Below are 27,273 nucleotides of genomic sequence, written 5' to 3'. Positions count from 1 at the left end.
TCTCTGTGCAGCAGCAGCACTCTGACTATAGCAGTGGCAATGCAGTAAATCAGTATGGCCTTTGGAGTAGATGTAGCAATGTGATGTGTACCAAAAGAAAGGTGTGTATGATTTAGGTTTTCCAGGGTGAGACGATTGTTGCCCACTCTGTGGCAAAATTCTGTCAGTGTAGATGTGTCCACGTTAGAGGTCTTGACAGCGTGCTTATGCCAAGAAAGAACTACATCTGTGGGTGGTGGTACAGGCTGATTTCAAACACATTTGACAGGCTTCAAATCTAAGTTCTGAGAACTTCACTGAAAAAAGCAAAGTAGACGAGAGACACACAGTTAATGGCATGCTGAGAAAAGGACTGAAATGAGGCTTGAGTTTTATCAGGTAGCAGAAAATCCATAAGGGAAGCTTGACTTCAAATCACAAATCCGTAGGAAATCAAGCTTTATGAATACAAAATCAGGCACTGATACTGCTGCTTTCATTCACAGCCATAGGTGTCACTTTGTTCTTCTTCAGACAAGTGCCAACGTTAAGAGACCCTGTGGTCACCATGTACAGTGAATAAGGTCCTGTCAATAGTAAAAACGCTCAGTGAAGCGTCTGGGTCGACTGTAATAGCAGCCTGTTTCTTTACATTGGTGTTCTCGTTTCTGTACAGACTGTAGAGTTTCCTTTTCCTGTATTTTTCAGTTAGGTTTTTTTTCTTACCTTTAATGACCTCTATCTTTTTTGATAGTTTCTTGTAAAGTATTCATGCACAGACCTACCACCAGAATACCTCCCATGATAGTGCGCTACAGTGATGATGCTAATGGTTCAGTTTGTTTGCCCGAAAGGTTAATGGTAGGAGAATGCATTAATCTGCAGTTGATAGGGTCAAGGGGGAAGGCTTACAGACTGCAAGAAATTGAAAATGACCATGTCTAAGTAGTGATTTCTTCTTTATGAATCCACAGCACTTTGATTATTTGCACGAAATTAACTGAGCTTCATCAGTAGTAAAAGCAGATTCATTCTGGAAATTAGTTTTCACAAATGCAGTGCAGGCGACAAGTGTGGGCCTACTCTGCAGACTCTGTTTCTGGAATGAGGGAGAAGTGGAGCCAGAAGAGTAGCTTCTTGTCTGGTGACACCAGCTATCTGTGGTTTGATTTCTTCACGTTCCATCAGGTGTTGGAAAATACTTAGAGCATGTGTAACACTGTCTGCTATGCATAATTAAATTTGTTATAAAAATATAAAAGCTGCTTAAGCCCTGTCAGGAGAATTACCAAGCTTTACATTTCGAACAGTAATCATTCTTTCTGATGGGTTCTGATATACCTCCATATCTTCCGCCGTTAATCGGTCGGTGCAGTGTGTTTCAAAAGTAGACATCATCGGATTCTGTCCTTCACTGGAGTTTTAGGTATAGTTTAATAAAAGCTAAACCTTGTGAAGCTTTAAACAGGAAAAAAAGTTGACTTATTTGCTAATCCTTCTGGATGTTGTGGAAGCAGAATTGCCTCTTGCTGATGCTTTTATTTAGGAGTGAAAAGTTAAGCTGTGCATTACAACTGTATTTCTGGAGGAGGAAAAAAAAAATCCAGCAAATTGATATATAACTCTGTAGAAGTCTACCAATTGCTTTTTAATTGGTATTATAGACCTCACTCTGAAGCTAGGATGTTTTATTCTCCTATGTGTGGATCTGTGCTATGAAGTTTTTCTAATTGATTTGCTTTGCCCATTCCATTTGATGTATCATTTTTCACAATATTTCATAATTTGTGCTCATTTCTAATGAACAGAGTCGTTAGGACAGGCATGTCTAAGTACAACTGACAGCTAACATTAGGTGCCAGATGCAGTTTATAAAGCTATGTAGAACTGCAGAGAACAGTTTAAATAAATTAGCACCTGTACATTAGTCTCACTTGCTGGTAATTTATAAGCGAATCAGTAGAGATGACATTTAGGTAAGTCATTGATCAAGTTAACAGCTGCATACCCACTGCCCAGCTGGGATACCTAATTAATAGAGATTGCAGTCCTGACCTAGTGCTTTTCCCTGGTTGAGTCTGTAATCCTTTTATTTTATGATTTAACTTTAACTTAAGGTTGCTGTAAATGGCCCACCTTCTTTTTCTACTGTCAATTCTGTGATATTCTACTTTAAAGCCCAGAAATCTAAGTAAGATTAATACTAGAAAAGCATCTTAATCTTCATGACCTATTTGTATGCCAGTATTTTTATTATTCATTTTAATGCACTCACTAAACGCTTTTCCAGATATGAGCTTGTCATAAAGCAATACTCCTTCCCCACAGAGTTTGTAAAACTCAAAAGCTAGAGATCTATGTTGATTTTTCACTTGTCTGCCTTATGATTATTGTCAAGCAGATGGAATAATTTGAATCTAAAATACATGTTTATCTTCACTAGCATATATATTGCTGCAAAAGTACCAGTAAGGTTGTTAACTATGAAAATGTTAAATGTCGAAAAGCTTAATTCCTCATAGGATGTAGCTTCTTTCCATGAATTAAGAATACTATAATAAAAAATAGGTTGTATCCAGTTGCTTTTGAAAGTAGCTCAGCATATCTGATTTCTAAATATTAAAATTTTAGCAACACAAAGTGTTGCTAAACTGAGCGAGTATTGGTGTATGTGAAATGTTATTCAGAACAAAATTAATTCCTGAGCTTTCTGTTGTATGCAAGAAGAGTGTGTTGTCCAGGATTGTCCTTACAAGACATACTGGGTTTTGTATTGTTTTTTAAGTAGCTGAAACTTGAAAGCTTTTTTTCAGCTTTTTTTTTCCCAATAACTTTTTTTCTGCATCAGTATTTTCATTTTTTTACATCAAATTCCATCTGAACTTATGACTGGTGTATAATAATGACAGTTTCTTTCAACAGATTTTTGGCTTTTTTTTTTTGTTCTCTGCAAGCTCTGAACAACAAGTTAATTTTTGTTTTGAAAAGGATTAGTATAAAAGTAACATTATTAAAAGAAGGGCTTTTTTTCATGTGTTTTCTTTCTTTTTGAAGTGGGTTACTTTCGTTCTTACTTCAAATGATGGAATTAAAATCATATAACATGGTGAACTTGAAATTTCTTTCTGTCCAAGGTAGAATTCAGCTTTATCTAAACAATGGCAAGTGCTTAGACTTGTTTCGGTAACTCCTAACGGTTAGCTGCTGGAGGAGAATTTTGTTTTACAAGATCAGCTTAAGTGTATCACTGACTTTTTCTTGATTGTTGTTATGAACCTTTTCTGTCAAATAAAAGAATTATTTCAGTGTTAACATTTCATGTTCCCTTTTTAATCCTGGTTTTGCCTCAAATATTATGGATTTTGGATGCTGAAAACTTTAAAGAGTACTGCTAGTGTGGTTAGAAGGAAAAACAGCTGTTCCAGCAAACATTTCAGTCTGAGAAGTGCTGAAGTACAGTGGTTGAATAATGTGATTCAAGAGGCAAAGTTTAAGGAGGGAAGTGGCTCTCATCATCAAGTTGAGGAGTAGAAGAAGCTGAAACAGCTATTGCTCAGGCATGTCATTAACGCATTGTGACATGATGTCCCTTCTCACCTCAGTGTTTTGATGATGAAGGTTTTGCATATATTTAAAAAGGAATGAGGTAGATTCTTGAGCCCTCTACCCAAAAGGAATGCTGCTGCAAGAGAGCTCCAGGGTGCAGTTTCTTGTTTTTTTTGGTTTTTTTCCCTTTTTTTCTACAAAATACCTTTCCTTCACTGGCTATTACTTAAATAACTATTTTTGCACATGATATAAGCAACAAAAATTAGTGGAATGTTTTATATTTGAGCTGTAGATTCAGCAAAAGTGTGGTAAAATGCTTGTGCAAGATCAATTTGCCTTCCCAAACCTCTCCTACTTGTGGCAGGTTATTTAAGGACTGACTCAGTCTTCTTCCCCTATCCCAGTATGATTGATTCAACTGTGTTTGAATTAAAATACTGAATTCTGAATTTCTCAAGACATTTTAAAACCCCCAAAAGTAACTCTTCCTGACACAGCTGAACTTGTTTGATTCAGAGTTAGTCTCTGATGTTTGAGAAAGTGAGAAAAAAAACCCAGCTTCTTGGCATGTAGGTGGATAGGAAGGAGAGAAGGATCAGAAGTCACCATGTGCAACAGGGAAAATGAAGGTGTGGCAGGGACACTGATTTGGTACAACATGCCACATGCAGTGCTGGACAGATTATTTAATGAACTGGATTGAATGTTTGAAGGACTGCCAGATACAACTTTTTTTTTTTTTTCCTCTTAATAGGGATGTAAGCTTGTTCTCATTATTCCAACTGGCTTAAATTCAAACATATAGCTGCAAGTGAAAGACATTGTGGTCCTGTAGGTAGTGTTTTGAATCATCTAGTCCCTCAGCAAGTGATGATATGACAGGATTTCTTTTAGTTTATTGCAGGAATATTAAGTTTACCACACAGTTTAAATGTCTGCTGTAAATCATCTTATTACTAACATGTATTCAGTATGATCTGCTATTTTTAAAGGTGTGACTACTGAGTATATATTTTTTCCTTGCATGGATCAACTGTAGAGTTTAAAAACAAATGTTTTCAAATCAGGAAAAGGGCTAATTTTTCATACCCATTGCAACTTTTTCCAGTAACTTATGTAATTATTTTTGGAAACGTCATTGTATTACTAGGTACCAGGATTTTTAATCATGTTTCATTGAAAATAATTATGGATGTTTCTTTTTTTAGAAAGTTGTGTTTTGTTTCCAAAGACAATGGCAACAGTGTGATTTAACAAACAGATTTGTGAAATAGCAGCTCAGAACTTGTGGAGGCTAAAGTGGGATGAATTAATCTTGTATAGCTGAAATGATAGTCTGAAGAAAGTAGCTCTTGGTCATGTTCAGCACAACACTTCCTTTCTCATCTAGAGTTTGAGTTAAATTAAGCACTAGAAAAATTATATGGGCCATGACCCTTAAGCTTAAAACCACTACTGGAGTGAAAAACTGCAGTTAAATCTGAAAGGTTTCTTGCACACTGTACTGATGACATTTAAACCTTGATTATAAAGTTTTAAGAGGGATGTCCACCTCCTTTTATGTGTTCAGAGAAATGCAGAATACGAGTTAATTCTCTACAGAATTTTGACTTGAGACATGGAGAGTCCTGAAAGGAAGCCTGTATTCCAAATCTTAAGACATTGTCAAAAGACTTAAGGAAAATATTTTATGGTTACTTATGTGCTGCAACTGCTGTTTGGAGAGACTAATTCTGATTTCATTCCTAAAGTTGATCCACCATCTTACTTTATTGCTAGTACACACAGGGACTGAGGATTTTTTCTGAAATGCTCCTTTTCTGCAAAACCAAAATGTTTGCACAGGCCAAATCAGCTTCTGTAACTGAAGTTTCTGGGAGGCAGACTGACTTGTGGTGTATTTGCTAAAAGTACAGGCTGAGAAGAGCTATTTAACATTTAGGAGAAACTTCTGAATGAAGTTGAACTGGAGTCTTTTACATCCCAGGGTAGTTCCTAATGGGTTGTAAAGACAATGGTCCATCCTTGATTACATTTCCATAAAAAGGGAGAGGACAGGAAGACTATGTATTTTCATTTTGTAATAACAAAAAGCAAACTGTAAAGTGAACTATTATTCTTTGGCTAGTTGTGTGGAGAGCTGAAAGTAGTTTTTAGGATTTCTTAATGCAGCGTTTATTTATGCTTTAGTGTGAAAGATGTGTATGTAAACGAAACTTTCTGAAAGTAGAAGGTCTGAGATGTCAGCCTCTTTGTAAAAAATGTTACATTTTTACATGTGACATTAAGGTGTTACAGTAACTGTTTTGACTGAGATTCTAAAAATGCTTGTATAAAGACTATGTCTTAAGTATACACACAGTCAGTCTCAGTATCCTGTAATAAATTCTTGTAATATGTTATATAAGGTGTTTGTTTAACATCATTTGGCTCACAGCAGATTTCTCTATTGTCATCATAATTAATCCCCATTTGTTCATAAATAGGTGTTCACCTACTGTGTGTATGCATAAAATGCCCATTGACTAACAAATGGGAATACAGTAGTCACTAAGAGAAACAAAATTACCATTTTGTAAAATCAAGTTAAGCCTTTTGTTTGCTTCAGAATTCTCAAAATTTCTCTTCAGAATGCCAGTAGGGGATTAATGAAAGTAATAGGTTAGGTCTTTTTACACTCCATGCATATTAAATCAGTTGAAGCACCGACAAGCCACTCCGGTGTCCATGGAAAAAATCAGCAAGTAATAGCCCTGAGGTAGCCTAACCAACAAAGAGCCATTCTTCTTAAGAGAAAATTTTAAACTGTGATTTTATTGTAATTCTGCTTTTCTGTTCTGTCTAATGGAAATATAAATGAGACCACTGCCAGAGGGGTTTATTCAGTTAGTCCATGTTACTGTACAAGCACAAGATTTCTGTCTTAAGCTCTACTACCTGCTCTCTGAAGCTGATTACACTTACTAGATCCCTACATCTGGGGCTTTTGATGGCTAGGTTTTCATGTTTTGTTTTTAAAAACAAATGGAAATAAACAGCTCTAGTAAATGGTAGCATTTTTGCTTTATTAAATGATGTTTTAGTTATGTTGAAGAGGGAGAGTAAGGTGATGTTGAACAGAAATGCGTATCATTGGGCTTAACCTTGCAAGCTACTTTGCCTTACATTTTTCCAGCATGATTTTTTGAATATTGGCATACCTGCTTGTTTAGTTGGAGGTAAATAATACCAACTTAATATATCACACATATAGTAGTAGATATTGGTAATTAAAAGCAAGTGATGTACCTTATACTTAGTGAAAACAATGGTAAATGATGAGTGTAATGAATGTCACGTGGTTTTTTTCTAATTTATTTTAATAAACCCTTAGGTGCCCGAGGAGAAGAAAGTTGGCATTTGAGTCTTTCTTCTCTGAGCAATTAGTTCAAGTTCAGCAAAGATTGTAGCGATTCACAGTTGTTTCCAAATGCAGTAATCAATGAAATGCTTATTTAGACTATGTAGAAATACTTTCTATTGCCACAACAAACATTACTTTTAGACTTGAGTAAGCTACGGCTGTAGAAATGGATTCTAAATGTGTAAAACTTTGCCTTGTGCAGTTGCTTTAAATAAAATTTCCATGCTTGGTCTGTCAGTGGACACTGTTAACAAGCAGTAATATTTTCAGAAAGAGAAATTAAATGTTGTGATTTCCTCTAGAAGTCACAGCACTTGAAATTTTAGGGGAAAATCAGTGTATTAAAAGTGGTCTTTGCACCTGAATACTTTTGGTATGTTATGGTAAATGTGTACTGTAAAAACTAAAGTTTGCAGAAGTTCATTCATTCTGATATAGTAGAGTACAGCCTTCAGAATGAGGTTTTACTTATCCTGAGGAAGTGATCTGTTTTTCTTTTCAGCACAACCCATATGCAACACCTTTCTTACTGAGTTAGTTGGCGACTGTACAAAAGTTACGCTATTTTTTCGATGTGAGAAAGTACCTGAGAATTGTTTTGATGATGCTCTTGTGGGAAAAAAAAAATACATATATGATCTCTCTCTTTGTTTTCAGAGAGCTATCGCCTATCTCTTTCCTTCTGGCTTATTTGACAAACGAGCCAGGCCCATGATGAAGGTAGGATTTTTTTTATTGCATTTCTGAATAACTGTAGCATGATATTTAAAGTAACTTTCCTTTAGCTGATGTATATTTTTTGTTTATTTACAGCATCCTACTGAAATTTTTCCAGAGCAGAGGAGTAAGTGTTCAATTTCGCTAAGTATTAGAATTTTTGGTTATGTAGAACTTGTTATTTTTGCAGATTTACTTTTTTCCTTATGTAACTGTTAGGACATGATCAATAAAAGCCTGATCTGTTTTTCTAGTTTTTAGAATAAAAAAATACTGCTGAATTCTGGAATACTGGTAATCTTTTCAGACATCTTGTTAACTGACTATAGATAACTGTTTTTCATTATTTAAAAATAAACAATAGGTAGGATGACGTGCAGAATCTGTTGAAGTCACGGGAAAACCTTTTGTTGAATTCAGTAGCTTTTTGTCAGAGCTGTCTATCACAGGCATAAAATATTCATTAATACTATTTTAAACCAAAAGTTTTTCTGGTAACTTTATTGCTCTGAAAGTTCAGAAATTACGTCATTGAAATTGCCAGTTAGGAGAATGGAGAGAGTGGAAACTCTCCTAATCATTGTTTCAGTTTTGACCTTGAGTCTTAATCCTGTGCATACGTCCATACTGACTCTGATCTTGAGTGGGCACTCAAGTTGTTCTTGTTGTGAGACACTGGATGAAGTCCCACTTGGTAGTGATGTGACAGTATGTTGGTCAGTTGACTAGTGAGAACTTCACTAAAGCTGCCAAATTAATTTCTTGTAGAATATTTAAGACATGTCAAAACCTGTTGTCCATTTTGACTCATGCTCAGTATGAGCTAGCAGCGTTGGTGTGAAATTCTATGGTCACAGACCCATCTAGTCCTAAATGGACTCTTCTGATTATCAGCAAAATCTTAATAGTTTTCTGTCCTTCCTTTTGCTGTTCCTGGAGTTAAGTGATACTTGATGTTTTTTGGGCTTTGCGTGTCTTTTGGAAAGCTATTTGAATTATCTGAATGTTTTGAAACTTCAGCTTTCAAATGGTGTCATGCATTGTTTTCTAACTTCACAGCACTATGAAGTAAAAAGTAGAAACTGAAAGGGTAACAGAGTTAACATTATATAATTTTAAAATCCAAGGACTGTTTTATGTCAGAACTAAGCTACTGTTCTGTATGCTTTCTGGACTAAAGAAGTCTTCAAAATGCTCACTGTGTCCTGAGGAACATAAGAACTAATTAGTCTAAATGAATATCTATGTATTTACATCTAAAAGTAACACTTTCAATAAGTATCTCTTTTAAGGCAGCTTTGTCTCTTCTACACATTGAGTCTTTGATAACTTTGAAGTACAAACATGTAAGTTTATACTTTAGAGTGTTCCCTGAACAGTAATTTGAACAAAATATGCTTTCACAGCTGCATATGTGGAAATTCACACATTCCACTAGTAATATGTGTGGGTTAAAAGCCCCCTGTATTACTTCTCTTCTAGTAAGTTTTACATCTTTACATTCAACTTGTGTTGTGTTTTGTCGTAACATTCCAATGCAATATATATTGTGCTTATCAGGAAGTTTCTTGGAATCTTATCTTTCTTTGTAGCTAATATACAGCATAATTTGAACTTCACTGGATAAAATGACTGGGAGTTTATCTACAGTTCAATTTGTAAACAGCTCTCAGTTGTTGGGCTTTTTTTGTCACTTGATTTGGAAAAGATCTTTATCACATTATATTTGATTTTTTTTTTCCCCAAATTAAAGTTAATTGTCATTTTACAGTTTTTAATTAGTAAGATAAACTGGATGTACTGAATTATATGGTATGTATGTTTTCTTTATGAGCTAATTATGTAAACTGTAGCATAGGTCTTTGTACTTAAATATCCCAAATGTATCAACGTGAACAAGTCCTAAAATCAGAAAAGTTCTGAACACAATTGTGTTTCCCACCAAACATGACTGTATGAGTACTTAGTTTAGTTTAGACATATTATACTAATAAAAAAGTCTGCTCTGCTTTTAAAGCACTGTTTTCAATGGCTGTTCATCTTTCACAATCATTACATGGGTTTCAGTTGTCTCTTCATTTGTACTTCTTCCTGTTTTCTAATGGATACTTCTATCTATAATGCCAGCTGTATGGTCTTTGAAAGTTTAAGATGCACATGAGGGATTAAATGATTTCATGTTTAACAATATTTATTATATTAAGTATTTGTCTGTTACTGCAGATGAAGATTGTTTTTTAACACAGTAGTCTAAATCGTTAGATTTCCAGACAGGGTGAACACCTGTAAAATGTCTTTGTTCCCTACGAATTAAGAAGGTAATCAGTATTGTGAAACAAGTTTCTAACTGCAATTAAATACAAGGGATTTTTTTTTGTTTTGGTGAGGGTGTATTGCTTTCTCATCTAATCTTGCTTTTCGTTAGAAATCCAGTGGGGAGAAGATGGCCGACCATTTCACTTTCTCTTTTATACTGGCAAGCAGTCATATTATTCATTAATGCATGTAAGTATGTTATAATCTGTGATAAATAACTTCTCAATCAAGTGCATGTTATTCTAGAGATGTGTATCAGGACCTTCAGAGTTTACCTGTGTTTTCACAGTAGGCCATAATATGCCCACTGAAGCTAAAGGCAATGTATTTTTTTATATCACAATATCCATTATTAGGAGCATTTTAATATCACATTTAAGAGAGTAGACTACATAATAGCTCTTGCTTTAATTTTTGTTTTATTTCACAATTCTAGCTTTGGACTGGGTTTGAATTGTCTGAATGCTTTCTTGTAGGCTGTATGTGGTTAGTAGCATAAGTTTAGTAGTGGAGAATGCATGTACAACAAAAATGGCTAGTTCTAGGAAAACTCACTGTAGGGTAAAAAAATAGGTGGGTGGGGTTTTTTTTTCCCTTGTAGAGCAAAGCTATAGGAAATGTTATTTGTGCTGACATTTAGTGTGAAGAAAATTTGCATTTAAACTGCTTAATTGATTTTTCTAAGACTGTTCCATTCATGCAAACTTAAGGCTTCTTCTGATTGGTATGGTTCCAGGAGTAAAGGATCTGCATCTGTTTACCTTTATGAAAAAAGCTGTATCTAATAGAACATTGCTAGACCCTGAGTCTTAACATGGATTATAAACAGACATTTCATATCTATGACCATCAATGGCACAAGCATTATCTACCTTTTTAGAAAGCTTTATACAAAGATGTACAGGTTTCTTATGTGCACTTGTAGAAGACAAAGCATTAATAAATATATGCAGCAATATTTAATTGGACAATTATGCCAGATTTTGTTTCCTCATTCAATAGTCATAAAAAGTTAGTTCTGTGATTAGTCTGGAAAAAAAAAAAAAATGGTATCAGTTTTGGTGCACAGCTTTACTGAGTGTAGTCTTTTTATTAGAATTATCTGATATTTATTTGCGTTCTGCGTACCCAAAGGACAAAATCCCCACTTGTCAGGTACATTTATTTCTTTGGGTGAATAAAAAACACCACCTTCCCCCCTCCCTCCTTTTTTTTTGTTGTTGACCTTGGGCAAATGAGCTTCTTGCCCTGGCAGAAATGAAATGAATGATAAATGTAGAGTGTGTCTTTGCTGAGTAATGGAGCTGCAGCATAGGCTTTCCACAGAGGTTTTCTCCTGCACAGCCTGAGGCAGCCCGAGGACCCCTGCTGTTCATTTAAATAGGTATGTCAAATCTGCCTCGAAACGCCGCTGGTTTGATCTGTGGTAATATTTGTGAAGGTTCCATATGGACTTGAGCCCCCTGCAGTGCTAAGAAATAATGTACAACGCTTCATGGTGCAGACGCAAATTTTCTCTGAAAAGGGATGCAATGCTGCGTTTTAGCTGTCGGAGAGGATGATGGAGCTGACGCGCTAGGCCTGTCAACTTGTTACACGGATGGGTTGCACGCAGCGAGGCTGTGGAAAATCTGTGCCTTTTAACTTTTCTACTTAATCACGGTTGTAGCATTGCCTTTAGACTGTATGCTACATTAATTCTCTTCCTGCCTTCTGCCTTTCATCCCAAGTTTCACGGAAAAAAGTAAAGCATGCAGGTCTTGTAGAGGAGCCTTATCAAACAGCTGTCATCTGACAAGCCATTTGCATTTGTTTTGGCTGAAACAGAGCAACCCAAGGGCAAGATGTTTTGTTGCATTCCATCATAATGAAGAAATTACAAATTTTACAAGGAGCACACGTTTATTTTTAGCTCTTCTTAGCGGTTAAAAAGAGGATGCAAGCTTGCCTTGGAAATCTCTGAAAGAATAGTGTACATCTTTTTTCTACCAGTGTGACAACCATCTTCAAACAAATCGGTTTGACAAATGCATTTTTCATTAATGTAGGACACTTGACTGTTCTTTGACTGTTTCTGAATATTTTCATTGACTCGGCATCTGTAAACCTAAATCTATTAAGTGAGGTTTAACAGGACTTACTTTGGTCAGCCAAAGAAAAGCCAGAATCAGCGTGATATTCCCAACATTGTTTTAACCTCTTCTTAGACTAAAGTGTATTTAAGAAAATGTATTTTTAAGTCTCAAAGCTAATTGATTTGGCTAGAAAAAAAAGGGATGCATGTTAATACTGTCTATTGTAAGTAACCAATCCCATTTGAGAGTGTCCTTTAAACTGCTACACTATGTCTAGTAAATCGGATAAACATAATATTTAGCTTAAACTTGAAAGCCATTAATTACTGCATAGGCTCATATGGAACCTGAATTTTATTAATTGCTAGGAATATAAGTGGTCACAGCATTATTTGTTTAGTTAATGATAATAAATAACATTATCTACTTACTAAAAATAAACTGTACATTTGTATGTATTGGAACTGCCAGTATATGTATGTTATGACTTGAATATTAAACTTTACAAAGGATATTTGCTTCATACTCTGTTGTTGTCTTTGTTCTGCCTGTTGAATGAAGTTTAGCTGTAAGGAAAAGGACAATTTAATTTTCTTGTAATACACAAAAGAATGTTTATCACATGGAACGCCATTTCAGTAATGTTTGATAGTATATTTGATCATCATTTAACTTAAGTTTCTCAGAGTAATATCATATGTCTTGTTCTGCACATGATGAAAATAATGGTCTCTTCATACCATTCTATCTGGCAAAATATTAATTTTATGTAATTGTGCTTCGTGTACTTTTTTAGCAGTATCAGAGGTGGCTGATCAGATGTAAGTGCTCTAGCAATCGAGCACTTGAACTCTTGAGAAAATAAAACCTAAAACTCCCAAAGTATACACTGAAGTCAAAGCCACCTAAGAAGCATAGCAAAATGCAAACTCTGAGGTAAAACGTGGGCTCTGTGGTGTGTTTTAAGCAAAATACTAAAATACTTTTTTTTTTTCCCCTGTAAAACCCTTTCCTCCTTTACTTCCATTTGCTAATTTATTCCTTTTTTTTAAATGCAGGGTAAAATAAGAATACTGGTTTTTATTTTAAGAGAACACCCTTGTAGAGATCTGAAATTTGATATTTCTATTAGAAATGTAAGCGTTTCAGTACATAGCCAATCTCATAAAATCAGCTATTTTGATTTTGCAATAGCTGAGTTTACAAGACACACAGATGCGTACATTCATGAATTGGACTATTGAATCCTGAAGTGATTAGTAAAATCTTCACCTGCCAGATTTGAAAAAGCCAAGTGTGTCTTCAGAAGCCTTCTTTAGCTGTTGGGGAGTGAAAATCTGTCAGATAAATTATTGGGCATTACATGTGATTCCCGATTTTATAAAGGCTCATCCACATACTTTAGTTCACATGTGAGCGGTTCTTTTAGTCTGTTGACTTCGTCTCTATACAGAGATTAAATATATGCATAATTTTTTTTATATACTTCAGACCAAAATTTTATTTCATAAGAGATGCAGGTCCACTTTAATTGCCAGAAGTATGCAGGAAATTATATTTAGTGTTTCTCTGACGTTTGCAAGTATTTTAAAATACTGCTTTTTAATGTCGCTTGACTTCATCTCCTGTGTAAAGGGTTCTTTGTATGAATGAATATAATTACTGTAATTTAACAAGAACAGTTTAAATAGATCATTTTAGTTCTTGGAAGTGTGCATTCTTAGAACTTAAACAGGCTCTGGAGTGTTGATGTTCTTTGGGAGTACCTAGGGAGAGTCTTCAGTAAAATCTTGCTGTGCCAGCTGTTGTAAAGCTTCCTTTGTTGTTGTAACAATGAATTTCTGAGGCTAAAAAGTAGTGGGTGGCAACCCAGACCTCATTTTATTTGCCTGTGTTTATTAGCAGTTTCTGAATACGATGACAAAAAGCTGAAGTCTTCTTTTAATTTGTCTCATGTTATGTGAAAATACTTCGGTTGCTGTTTAGAACCAATTCTTAGTATAGTCAAGTCTATTCTAAGGTGACACCTGCGATTCCCTCCCCCAGCCCTTTATAAAGGAGTTGTGATGCAGTTGTGTGTTTGTTGAGCTCTTGGTTCATGTATTTATTTTTTTTTTTTCTGAGCACTCCAGTACATAAATGTGTGTGCCAGTGTAGTGAAGATGATGAGTGTTTGAGGAGGCAGGCTGAAGACTGCTTTTGCCAGATAGGAAGGTGACTGTGCCTTTTTGAAGGCAAGAGTCTAGCAGTAAAGTGAGAAAAACCTCCTTATAGTTTTATAAGACCTAGTAACCCAGTATCTCCTCTGATCATGTGACACCAAAATATTTTCTTCATGCCTCGTTTGACTTCTTCCAAATGCAGAAACTCCTGGAACTCACATGAGTCTCAAAGCCTGTTCCAGCTGAGCTCTCCTCAGATAGCTGAGGGGCAGCCATAGCCCCCCTTTTCTTCCCTTCCTTTGCAGAAGCTTTTGTACTGATTCATTTTCATGTCTAACTACAGATGCCTAAAAAATTGCTTAGTGTCAGGCATACCTCACGCCCTCTAACTCAAACTGGATATGTGCTTTCAATATATAGTTAATAATTTTTGCAGCCTTATAAGTGTTCTCTGAGTGGAGCTGTTAAGATTATTAGTGTAATGTGAAATGTAGCACCTACCGTATGTTGTTCTCTTGAAGATCGATAGATATATTTGTGAGGTTTGGAAAACTTTTTAAGAAATGTTGCGCTCTTTTATATGGTGCTTCCTGTGTTGGAAGATAGACAAAATTTTCCTAGTTCTTGATATAGTAATCTTTATAAAAAATAAAGGATATCTGAAAGGCATACCACTACAATATATGAATTGTTATACTGTCTCAAAGAAAAGTGAACAGTTTTGTACTTGAGGATTTTATATGGTGAAGTTACTCCAAAAATACTTCTATTCCTCTCCGCTGTTAAGAATGTCACCAGTGGCCTGCATCAAAGACTTCTTCAATGAATTGTCCCTATTTAAATTCTTTGAGTGCAGCTCAGATAAGAATCTGTGCTTGGTTCATAGGCTTTAAGTACAAATATTTTTAGTACCTGTGCGGGTGTACTTCTAAATTTGTGGATAAATCAACTGGAACAGTAGGTGTTTGTAACTGAGCAAGGATTTTTTGTTTTAAACTGTAAACTGTTGCAGAAATCTCATTGCATCCTGTTGCATATCCCAGTGTTGAGAACTGGTATTTCATTGGTTAATTTCTGACAATACAGAGCTATCTCACATTTCTTCTTTCTCTATATTTTAAATAATCCAAAGAAAAAACTTGGTTCCTTGTCCCCACTCATTCTTACACTGTAGGTTCTGTGTAATATTTGCTAAAACTGATTATAATCACTGTCATATAGTTTATTAATATAAGTTTTCTGTTTTCACTTGTTAATGGAAGTAAGTTATTTGGCATATAAGTACTTTGTTGTACTACAACAATCTTGTTTTGTTTCAATATAATTATTTCTCCAAATACTTCTGTTTGAGGTTTGGGTCACTCTTGTAACTCATAGCAGTATATGTTTCAGAACTGAACAGTGTAAGAAAGTTTCTGAACTGAAAAAAAAACAACCCTGAAAGTACTTTACAGAAGAAACAAGCTTTCAAAAACATTTTCAGTGGGACTTTTTGGAATATTTTTTCCTTTTGTTTTTCTGGAGAGTGGTAAATCACTGTCATGGCATTGTTTGAAAATAATAGCTAGCTAAGAATTCTGAGAAAACTGTTTAAAAAATTACTGAAAATTTAGAATGAATATATCTGTAACATTTCAAAGTGCAGAAATTGTGATTATGGTAAACATACAACTTTCTGTGTCCCTATAGACATGCCAGGAGGGATGAGGTAGTTCTGACTGATACAGACTACCAATTAAGCTGACACTCTTAAATATGTCAGCTAAGTAAATGAAATTATTTTCGATCTTAAACTTTGTCAGTATTTTGAGGAAGTCAAACTGAAATGTGGATGTGTTGACTGTGCAGAATATTTTGGAGTTACATCCATTATACAAGTGTATTTGCCATTTCATATAGAGTTCAAAGTTAGGGGTTTTTTACAGGCATGTGTAAGGAGGTAACACAAAGGAAAAAAGAAGAATTCAGAAGTAATTACTTTGAACTGCATATAAAAATATTATGTATACTTTCTAAATGTTGATTTAGCTATAACTTGCTACATTAATTTTTTTGCTGTTGTCAGAGTTCTGCTTGTTTTGTGACCTCTCCATTTTAAGTGTTTAGAAAATAAAACCACAGAAACTTTTAAATTTTGTTACTGAAAACATATTAAATGGAGAAATGCATTTAAATACTTTTACCATATATATTTTAGGAAACGTATGGAAAAGTGTTGAATGTTCAGAAATATGAAGACGAAATGACAGCTCAAGACCTTCTTCCTGAGAAGGAAAAAAGGTAAGCTTCCAGTTTAGAATGAATACTGACACTAGTTTTCTTAAAGTGCTTCAATATGTTGTTTTGACACTTCCTGTAGTTCCCCACTCTACCTGCCTTTTATTTCACAAACACATTTTCAGACTTTTCCCCCTTTTCCTTGTCTAATGTTTGTATGGTAATCCTAGGTTGAAAAGTCTTACCTGTAGTATATATGTGTGAATTGATCACCACACTTGTTTCTCTTGCTCTTTAACCTCTCCTTGCTCTTTGCAATATTCTCTCCTGTATAAAAGTTCTGAAATGTGACTTGAAAATAAGTAGAGTATTCATTATTTCTGTATATTAAGTTTTTAAATTATTTCTTTATTAAATGTTTTTGGAAAGGAAGTGAACTCTTTGTAAGGAAACAAGGCCTTTTAAAATACTAAATGAGTTGCTTATCTGTTGGAAAATTTGTAAGGCCTAAAGCTGAGTTCTTGAAGAGCTATTAAATGTTTTTACATACCAATATTTAACTGTAGAAGTTTCAGAATACTTAGTTTCACTGCTTTTCTTCCAATGGCTTTGAACATCTAAATCATAAAAAACTGTAGTATTTTTAGATAAGTTTATTGTGTTGGATTTGTTGAAATATCACCATTATTAGGAGCTGAACTTAGTTTATTTTCTTTTTCCTCTCTGCCTTCTCTGGTATGCACAGTAGGCTCTCCAGCTAGTTAGCAACTAGACAGAAAAGTTACATGTTAACCAGAAGCAGCTATGGGAAATGCTACAGTTGTTAGGACGTACAGTCAGGATTGTCTTTGAAGTGGATGTATGCTTTAAGAACTATTTGTTTCTCTTGGGCTGTATTCTTGACTATTTTCTTTTTTTTTTTTTTTGCAAGGATTTTATGGTACATTATTAAATGAAGCAAGTCTTGAAAATTTGAGAGAGATATAGCTAGGAAGTCTTGATTTTTGGCAATTGCTGCTTTGTTGTATAGTTACTTTCTCACCATCCAAGTTGTTGTTGTTATTTTTCTTGCTGTGTATTTTCTAGACGGATTTATGTACTGTTCCAGTTGCACATCATGTTGGTTTGTCATTTCTTAATTTCAGCCATTTGTTATTTATGTTAGGAAGAGAAAGGATTAATTTGCTGAGGTTATTTCAAGTTCTTAAACAACAGAAGTTCATGTTTCTTCATGATATAAATGGTGTCCTATGACCCACAGAATGTTTTATCATAGATTCATGTTAGCTTCTGAGCAGACAAGAGAACAAATGAATTTAGTTTCTTGGTGTATGCTGCTGAAAAAGAACCTGACTCCTTACAGAGCTCAGCCAGTGGATTTACTGATGTGAAAAATGACTTAAAGCTAGTCAGAGTTGAAAGGCTTTTTTCCCTGTTAGATTTGTAGAAGCTCAGAGGATCTAAAGGATTTTTGAGACTTATTTTCCACGCTGGATATTCTTTCTCTGCGATAGCCTGGATAATTTCTCTCTGACGTTTAGGATGGAGGATGGGGGGATTAGGAAAGACTGGAGTTTTTGTGAGTTTTGGTTTTGTGGTTTGTTTTTTTGTTTCCATAAAATAATATATGGTGAATGCATTCTGTAACATCAACTGTAATGTTAGAACCTGATCTTGAACTGCTTTGAGTTTATAGCTTTTCACACGAAAGAATTTCATTGACTTCACTTAGCGCTATGTAAGTGTAAGTATCTGCTTGAGTCTGTCAGGATTGGAAGATTTTTTTTAAACTTCTGTTAAAACCAGTGTTTCCACTTAAACATTTCTCGTGGCTCGACTTAGCCAAGCACTGAAATACATACTTAAAAAGAAGTACCGCTTTAAGTTATCTTCAGAAGTGCTTTTCTAAATCGCCACTTCCCTAATGCTGCTAAAAACATTCATTGTTTCTAAAAAACTGGAAGAGGTAAGAAACTATTTACAGCTTTGCCTTAGATTGACCTGCTAATGTTGGCCTGCATTCGGATGTGGTGGCATATGATACTGTCATATGTATCTCACAAAGGTTTGTGTCAAGCGTTGGTTTTTTCCTTTGTGTTAGCATCTCCACATGAGGCTGTTATCTTAGAAGTTTCTGCTTTTGTTGTTGTCAGTGCAGTTTCTGTGCTGAGCAGATCAAGATTACAGAGTAGGTAGAATACAGGGTGTCATTGCTGCATTACTACTTTGATTATGCTTACTGCTAGTGGAGTTTTTTGTCTTCACCAGGAAAGTAAAGACTAGAGGCAAAATTCTGTTGCTTTAGAATTCGATTCTAATGTTCAGCCTTTGATTTTTGCTCTTTGCTGCTTGTAAACCAAATGTTTCCTATCAGTGGGCTTTGAAAAGTTAAATGCCAAGTTGTGGAGAAGATCACTTACTATTACAGTATTACTCTGGCTCTATCTCGGACTTCAGTGATATGAGTAATGCATAACTGATACTCATCGTTTCCATGTGGTTAATTCAACACACGATGTTACTATTCCTTTCAAAAGACAGATCTTTATAAAATTAATGTGGGCCTTCTCATGTTTACTACAGGAAGGTGATGTGTATTCATTTGTAACGGAAAAATGTATTTCTGAACAAAGACTGACTGTATGTGTGGTCCTTTGTGATGTAACTCTAATTGCATGGTTAATTAAAGGGAGTATATATGTGATATTTTAAACAGAAACCTGGCTGGCAGCAGATGGCTGACTAAGATTGAATTGGAAGAAATGTTGTTAGAAAAACTGTCAGATGATGATGTAAGTAATTAATCTTTCTAATCTTAAGGAGGCTTGTGTCTTAAATACAGGCTCTGGGTATATTTTTGGATACTGAGAAGGTAGCATGTAGAAGCAGGTGTTCTTCAAAAGAACTTTTTTCCTTCTCCTCAAATCTATACACTCTCACAGCACTGTCACATTTATGTTGTCTTGAAAAGTGACCTGTGTTGCTTTTTTTTTTTTTAAATCTAGCACAGTGCAGGCCTGTTAAGCATTTTCCATTGTTACTAACATAGTTTAGTTTTTCTCTTGGTAACATTGTGAGGCCTTGCCATCTAATAACATAGTCAGGAATGGAATACAGTATCTGTTTAGAATAGAATTAGATAGTCATTTATTCTAGTTACAAATAAAAACTGGACAGGGCTTATTGTAGATAAGGGTAAATGTTCAAGAGGGGAAACACGATGGATTTGTGTCATGGTAAGCCTGCACAAAGTTTCTGATTGTTTAACCTTAAGAAGGACATGATAGGGTTAGAAAAATCATGGAGAAAGCTGATCAGAAGTGAGGAGGAGTCCTTAGTGATTGGCTACAGAATCAAATATCAGAAACAAGATAGGAAGCTATATAGATCTGTGGTCTGATACAGATATCTCTCATTACATTCTCCTTGATATGAATGTGCTGGGAGAGAGGAGGGTTTTGCAGTTTCTGTAGTATCTGCAAGCTGTATCACTGTGTAGATTTGGAGCCCTTCCTTACATGTATCTCTGGGAATAAGGCTATTCATCCTGATAACTGTATGCTTTTTTTTTTTTTCCCCGCTCAGAGCTTTTTCCTACAGTTCCCTAAGTAGGATTTGATTTTAGTAAGAGCAGCTTCAGTCTATTTGGCCAGCTTCAGTTTTCTTTTGGAAGTTTAAGGTTGAAGACAATACTGACAGAGAATATTACACTATATATCTGAGCATCCCAAGTATTTTCTCACCTAGAAACGGTGTTCTTCAATCTCTTCTATCCCGGGGACAACATCACTGCAAAAATAACATAGCAGCAGCAAACATGCCCTTTGCTCACTTGTCATCCAGAACAGTAACGTGTGATGACTTCCTTGTCTGTGGGTGATGTGAAAAGGTCCTGAGCAGATTGTGGTACATAAACACGTTAGGAATCACTGTTGTAAATTCTCTATCCTAATATACCCAGGAGACTTTGTTTTTCTCACAGTAGCAGCAGTTACAACTTCAGTGTTTTCAGTAGCTCCTGCATTTGGAATGGCTGTTTCTCCTTGTGGAATGTGAGGAACTGATCTAGTTGTACAACCACACCATTTGGTATATTCTTCACTGTTTGGTTTTTGTATGCTCTACATCTGTAAAAGTAGACTACAATAAACTTTAAACAGAAAAAAAAAAAAGGGCAGCCCCCAAAACCTTATATATATACTGGCCTCTTGCATGTAAAACCACAAAGCCTCAGCCTGTAGAAACAAACGTTGTTCAAATGTATTTGAAATGTCTCGGTATGAGCCACCAGTCTTACCTGCTCAAACTCTTACATATTGCCATTGCAACAACATTTTCTGTGGTATTTGTGGTGTTAAACAAAGTCAAACCCATCAATACTTCTTTTTTTTCCTTCCTTTGCACTCTGCAAGTGAAAAGTGTCGGAAGCTTTCTTCATCTATAGCCTGTATCATTTAAAAATCTTTGCATTTTTATATTTCCGCTCTTCGAAGGTTTTACCACAGGTCTATGTCATATTATTAGATAGAAGTAGCTTTCTAAGTGATATCAGAGTTCCAGAGGCAATTGCTAGGTTGCAAGGAAAGTCTGAATTTTGTGCAGAAGACCAGTAACAGAGAGGAGAAAAAATACTTTTAGTAACAGCTTGTAAGTTAAGAAAAGTTTGAGAATAAAGTTATGTTACGTAGATGAAATATCCATTTTAGATGATGGCATACCTTTGTATCCAGAGAGCAGCTGTCTAGTGCTCCTGCCAGTGACACTTCGTAACAGGACATATCCCGGCTTTCAGCACAAATGGGTTAACAAGGTGGTGTTTACTCTTTAATCACATGTTGAAGAACTTTGGAGGGGGGTGTAAGGGGGAGGGAGAACCACACAGTAGCAAAGGATAATTTATTTCAAGAGGTTGCCCTTTAAGTCAAGTATCTCTTGAATTTTTAAATAGCTTGATTGTTCGGTTTTAAAGGAAATCATAAACATTAAAGTAACTCAGCTTGAACAGCCAAAGATAGATAGGTAGGTATTTCCTGTATATATTATCGAATATAATAATTTAAGAGGTTCAGTTTAATGAAATAAAATTATTTCCAAGTCAATGAACACACTGACTTACTGAAAATGAGGTGAAAATCTTTTCCTTTTAAAAGCCATTTTAATAAAACACTAATAAAAGAATGAAGACCCCTTTCAGTGTTTGCTTTTTACAAGTGATATGAACTTCATTCTAATACAATAGTCCTGTATTACAAAGGGGCTGGTTATGCTTTGAATTGAAGTTTCATTGTTGTTTGAAGAAAGAACTAGGTATCTTTAGTCACCCAGAAAATGATGCATCTGCATCTGTTCTTAAATCAGCATGTAGGTGCAAAAGTGTCATCTTGTCAGAAATCATCAATAAAAGTGAAGTAGAAAAGATCAATTATATAAAAATAGAAAGTTTTAGCAAATGCAATTACATTTGCTTCCTTTAATGAAGTCTCTTTGTCTACAGTATTCAAGATTTATTCAGCTCTTGGAAAAACTGGTGACGTTACCACATGGTGACATCGAGGAGAATTACGTACAGAAGTTCTCCAGAGAAGTTCCTGTGCAGCTACAGAAGGTGGTCATTGAGCCCCTGAAGTATGATGAGCGAGGAGTGGCCTTCAGCACCGGCGAAGGTAATCATTCCAAGTCGATTGGGAACCATGCAGGGGCTTCCTCTTCTTCACACTGCTTTCAATGCTTTTCCTCGTCACACTTTGCTTATTGTATATATTGCATGTGTCATTGCTAGTTATGTTATGGTATACTAAGTCATGACATGGCCTGGTAACGAAGTGGAAGCTCTTGACAGAGAGTCTATTAACTGTTAGTTTTTATCTGTATTTCTAACAGTATTACCTCTGTAGAGAGGAACCTGTTGTGCTACACGTTGTAGGATACAAAAGGACTTTCATTGCTGGCAGGAGCTGATTGTTGATCATAAAGGGCCAGGGACTGCAGGAGCCGAAAGGCATACAGAGAGTTCCACGGATGTAAGAAGTGTTATAGAAGTGACACATTTAGACCACTCACTAACCTTTGTCGTGACTTTTGTAGGCAGTCCAGCAAAGGAGAATTTCAAAGATGCAAGGAATAAATAGCAAGGTAGTTGGATATTTATAAGCAGCCTAGGAAAATACAAACAGGGAGATCCTCAATTTTTTAAACAAGTAGGCAAACTACAGGAATTGGTCATTGGCACCGAGACAGAGGGGATGTTACAGAAAACCCATGGAGGTCTCTGTATCTTCTAAACACAGGCTGTTTGTATTTTCAGTGGAGGGACATGTAGTGGAAGAACAACATGTGAAATTAATGAAAGAAAAAAATATTGTAGCAGCATGTATAAGAAGGTGTGATGATTTTATGGACAAAGCTTACGTATATGCACACACATTGTGTCTGTTCTTTACATTAAGAAGAATCTTGAGTCAAAGATGAGGTGTGTTCTTAAACAGCAGGCAACAGATAGGAATAAGTACAAAGGTTGCAGAGAGTTTGAGGGATTAAAAGGCTGGAGAGCTCTGTTCTAGCTGAGTTGGCTTCAAGGTGATCTGACAACAAGGAGATGTAAGAGCGCCAATCAGGAGTTAATCCACACTGTTTTTCAATAGTGTCTTCAAAACAGTAGTTGCTAAAGTTTGATGAGCATGCCACACGTTATTTAACAAAATCAGATTATATAAGTTCAAGAATAGTCTTGTGTCCTGTCACTGCCCTAAATTAAGAGAAATGTTTAACTTGTTTCATAATTAAATTATCAAAATGACTACTGCTTTTGTGCTGTGGAAGATTGATCTTGGGCTTTAGCACAGAGAGTTTGTTGTGGTTTAACTTGAAGGTAATGTACTTAGAACTAACTGCAAGTAGTGATTTCTGAGGAAACTATGCTAACTGATGCATAGACATTACTTATACTAGTATAACTAAAGTGTTAACCTTTTCCATGGAAATATTCTCAAACTTCTGTATCTTTGTATCATTTTATAAAGCATTTTCATATTACCAGGAATTCTTACTGTAAACATTGGTGGTCCACAAACTCTTTGCTTTCATATACCGTGACATCACCAGGTCAAGGAAGTTTTCTAATCTGCTGAAGTTATGGGAGGTAAAGTGTTACTTCTTCCTCCTCCAAACACACACTTACCTTCCTTAATAGATGTTGATTAAAATATCTTGAAAGCTGGTTATTTATTATTTGCATTTATTTCATGCTTTTAATTCTTTTTTTTGTTACCTCAGCCTCCAAAAAGATACAGCTGGTACTGTATGAAAGCACTGAGATTTGCTTAACTACTTGGGCACTTGAAGCTGAAGTCTCATAACATATTGATTTAAATTCATTTAAGGTAAAAGAAAAACGGCGAGAGCTACTGCAGTAGTTTACGACAATGGGACTGGAAAAGTTACAGTAAACGGAATAGATATTTTACATTACTTCCCGGTGCTGCAGGACAGGTGAGGGCACTACAAAATGCTGTATTCTTACTGTACTTAAATTTTCTAGCAAAAGCCATGCCATGCATTACATTTTGGTGCTATGTTACCCAGAGTTGATGCTGTGTTCTCATTTCTTTGTACTCATCTAATTTGTCAAAATTGCTCTTGCATTTCCTCTTAGTTCTGAGGAATCAGTAGTGCAAGAACCAATAGGTAAGCCTCAGTTTGCATTTCTTGCTTCTCCCTTTCTGAGGGGAGGCAGAAACCAAGAGTGCAGACTGTTTGGATAGTTCAGATTTTGTGCCCTTTGAGACGGGCTTGCAGTTTATTTTTAAAATAGAATCATAGAATGGTCATGGAATGGTAGGTGTTGGAAGGGACCTCTAGAGATCATACAGTCCAACCCCCCTGCAGAAGCAGGTCCACCTAGATCAGGTCACACAGGAACATGTCCAGGTGGGTCTTGAAGACCTCCAAGGAAGGAGACTCCACACCCTCCCTGGGCAGCCTGTGCCAGGACTCCCTCACTCTCACAGTGAAATACTTTTTCCTTATGCTTAAATGGAACTTTTTGTGTTCCAGCTTCATCCCATCACCCCTTGTCCTGTTGCTAGATACAACAGAAAAAACGTGATGCCCCAACCTCCTGACATCCACCATTTAGATATTTGTAAATATTAGCCCCCTTCAGTCTCCTCTTCTCCTGACTAAAAAGCCCCAGTTCCCACAGCCTTTTCTTATAAGGAAGAAATAAATAAATCAAACTCAGCATGTTTGTTTCCTGAGAGATTTGCAAATGGTATGCACATGTAGTTACTCTGCCACACAGTAACACAGTGGAAATAAACAAGGTGAGACACTTCGTGTAAAGCTTCACATTTTGGAGGAGAGACACAGTCAGAGGAGACTTTTCATAAGGCTGACCTAAGGTTTCTCTCTCTTATATTGTTTTTATTTTATATTGTGGATTCTGAGCTTGAGAATAGAGTGAGATTGTTCAGTTTGAATATGCAGAGCTGATGGATCTTGGCATCTATTGATAATTAGCGAAATGAAAGTAATTGCAGAACTGAACTTAAAAATATTTACCATTGGCAGTTTGCATATGTTCCTAGCCACTGATTTTCTATTGATTTAGCTGATATCAATAGGGAATTAAGAGATGTGAATTGCTTTCTGGATCTCCGCCTGAAAGTTAACTATGTTTTTATATACACTATGGTGAGAAACGTAGACAGCATGTAACTTTATGTACATGTGTATATTTTGTTTGGATTATGATGATTTTTATTTTTTATTTTTAGAGAACAGTTGTTGTTCCCTTTCCAGTTTCTTAAGAGAGTTGGCAAGCACGATGTGGTTTGCACAGTCTCTGGTGGAGGAAGATCTGCACAAGCTGGAGCAATACGCTTAGCCTCTGCAAAAGCCTTAAGGAGTTTTGTGACAGAAAAGGAGGTGGAATTCATGAGACAAGGTAGGAACTGAAATGATTTCAGTGTTTCTTAATGTGTTTCTGGGAATTAACAGCATTTATACAAGGATCATTAAGGGTCAGATAGTGCAAATTTAAGTTAACAATCCCAGTGAAACCTTGTATGAAAAGGATCTGTATTTATTTATAAACAGGTTTTGCTTGTTTCCTGGTGTCCTTTGTGTATATTTTAGATGATGTCTCAAGCATTTTTCCATCTGATCATGACTTTTCTCAGATCAATTAACCAGCTTGTGTTGCCTCAACATGGAATCACAAAACATGACTGTGTCCACTGATAACTCCGTGTCAGAGTTATTTACCTGTAAGACACTAAGATGGTGAATTGTTTTACGTGGTTTGTCACATCTTGTTCATGTGTTTCATGTTTACATTGGAGAACAAATTTTTTTGAAACACTAGAAGGTTAGCTTTGAAGAGATAGTAATGAGAGAAACTTATTACATGCAACTAGCCAGACCAAAGGAGCTTCTTTTCTCTCTTGCTTAATTTGGAGTTTGCAAGTTACCTAAAGTGAGGCAGAATTTACTTCGATGACTGAAGTATTTCATGCTTCTTTATGATTAGATGCCATACAGTTTCAGCAAATACAGAATTATGAACAGTGAGCTTTTAACTGTACCCTTTCCAGACTAGTAGGGAAGATACCTGTGTGTATTACTGGCAGAACAACTATGATTTTTTTTTTCACTACATCCATAGAAGTAAAACTATCTTCACGCTTGTGTCTTTGCAACAAGTTTCTTTGACAGCATTTCAGTAGTGCCAAGTACGACTTGCCAGGATAGTAATAGCCCTGGAAGCTGACCTTGTAGTGAGCTGAGTATCTGTAATGCAATCGGCATCATTCTGAACATGTTTTGGATGTTGCCAGATACACTTGGGAAACTCTCAGTGTACCTTAACGAGGAGAGGTGTTGGGGTGCAGGAAGAAAATGGTAGAATTTCAGTGTTGTACATAATTTAGAAACAAATAACTACACATATATTGGGGTGTGCATGCTCAAAAATACTTTACTGACAGGAGCGCATGATGAAAAAAGTTTGGAGACTACTGCTCTAAAGGCTTAAGAAGCAATAGAGTTGTAAAGCAACGTGGGATGTTTTTTAGTGGTTTGTAAAGTAAAATGTGAAGAAAATTCAATTACTAAAGGAAAGTTAAAGTATTAAAGAGGATCTGATGAAATTCAGTGTGTTTTATACTGAACCTTTATCCTTCTAGGTGTCATGATTCGTGTGCAAAGTTATTGGCTGCCTGGAATTCCTCACATTAATATTAACTAATTATTAGCTAATAATAATATTGTAATATTAACTAATAACAGAAAACAAACGGGTGCATTTCTGTGTTTTGTAGCCGGACTACTGACGCTTGACCCACGTGTGAAGGAACGAAAAAAGCCTGGGCAAGAGGGAGCCAGACGGAAATTCACCTGGAAGAAGCGATAAGTCTGAATATTTAAAAGAGGACAGAATGCCACCAGAATTTCAAAACACTCTGATTTATGGTTTAAAACTGCTGTATAAATATATTTAGTAATAAAGACTTTTCTTTTCCATGTCTGTTATGTTTTCTCTGTTTGAAAAGCAATGAACAACTTTCTTTAGATTTATCTGAAACTGTGGGAAATGGTGATGTAATTTGGCAGAATGCTAAATCCAAACCAGTAGCTCTAGTGCTTGCTTTGCACCTTAGCTCTTCTCAAGTCAATAATAATTTATGAGACTGTTGGTGGATTACAACTTCTAAAAATCAGTCTGTCTGGTGACTTGACTATCTAAATTCTGGAACTAGGCACCTCCTAACCAGGTATTTGGACAACTTTGACAGTCTCCCTTTCTGCCTCACAGGCATCTGAGGATAAGTGACAACTTCCTTCCTTAGCTGTGGTG

The 27,273-nt window shown here is 35.8% G+C and overlaps 1 protein-coding gene across 2 annotated transcripts in view; it reads left to right on the top strand.

Moving 5' to 3' along the window:
- Window positions 1-26,939, top strand: part of MRPS9 (mitochondrial ribosomal protein S9) — a 35,394-nt gene extending 8,455 nt beyond the window's left edge. For both annotated transcript variants that reach the window (XM_061997432.1, XM_061997438.1), the window contains exons 3-11: window positions 7,589-7,651; window positions 7,745-7,775; window positions 10,074-10,153; window positions 16,399-16,481; window positions 19,135-19,210; window positions 21,913-22,081; window positions 23,798-23,906; window positions 25,193-25,362; window positions 26,738-26,939. In XM_061997432.1, the coding sequence (XP_061853416.1) occupies window positions 7,589-7,651; window positions 7,745-7,775; window positions 10,074-10,153; window positions 16,399-16,481; window positions 19,135-19,210; window positions 21,913-22,081; window positions 23,798-23,906; window positions 25,193-25,362; window positions 26,738-26,829 (873 nt within the window). In that variant the 3' untranslated portion in view covers window positions 26,830-26,939. The remainder of the gene's footprint in view (window positions 1-7,588; window positions 7,652-7,744; window positions 7,776-10,073; window positions 10,154-16,398; window positions 16,482-19,134; window positions 19,211-21,912; window positions 22,082-23,797; window positions 23,907-25,192; window positions 25,363-26,737) is intronic.
- The last annotated feature ends 334 nt before the right edge of the window (window positions 26,940-27,273 follow it).

This window comes from Colius striatus, chromosome 1, assembly GCF_028858725.1.
Source record: "Colius striatus isolate bColStr4 chromosome 1, bColStr4.1.hap1, whole genome shotgun sequence".
NCBI classification, from domain to species: Eukaryota; Metazoa; Chordata; class Aves; order Coliiformes; family Coliidae; genus Colius; species Colius striatus.
Note: the sequence above shows the minus strand (reverse complement) of the source record. Positions and strands in the feature narration are given on the sequence as shown.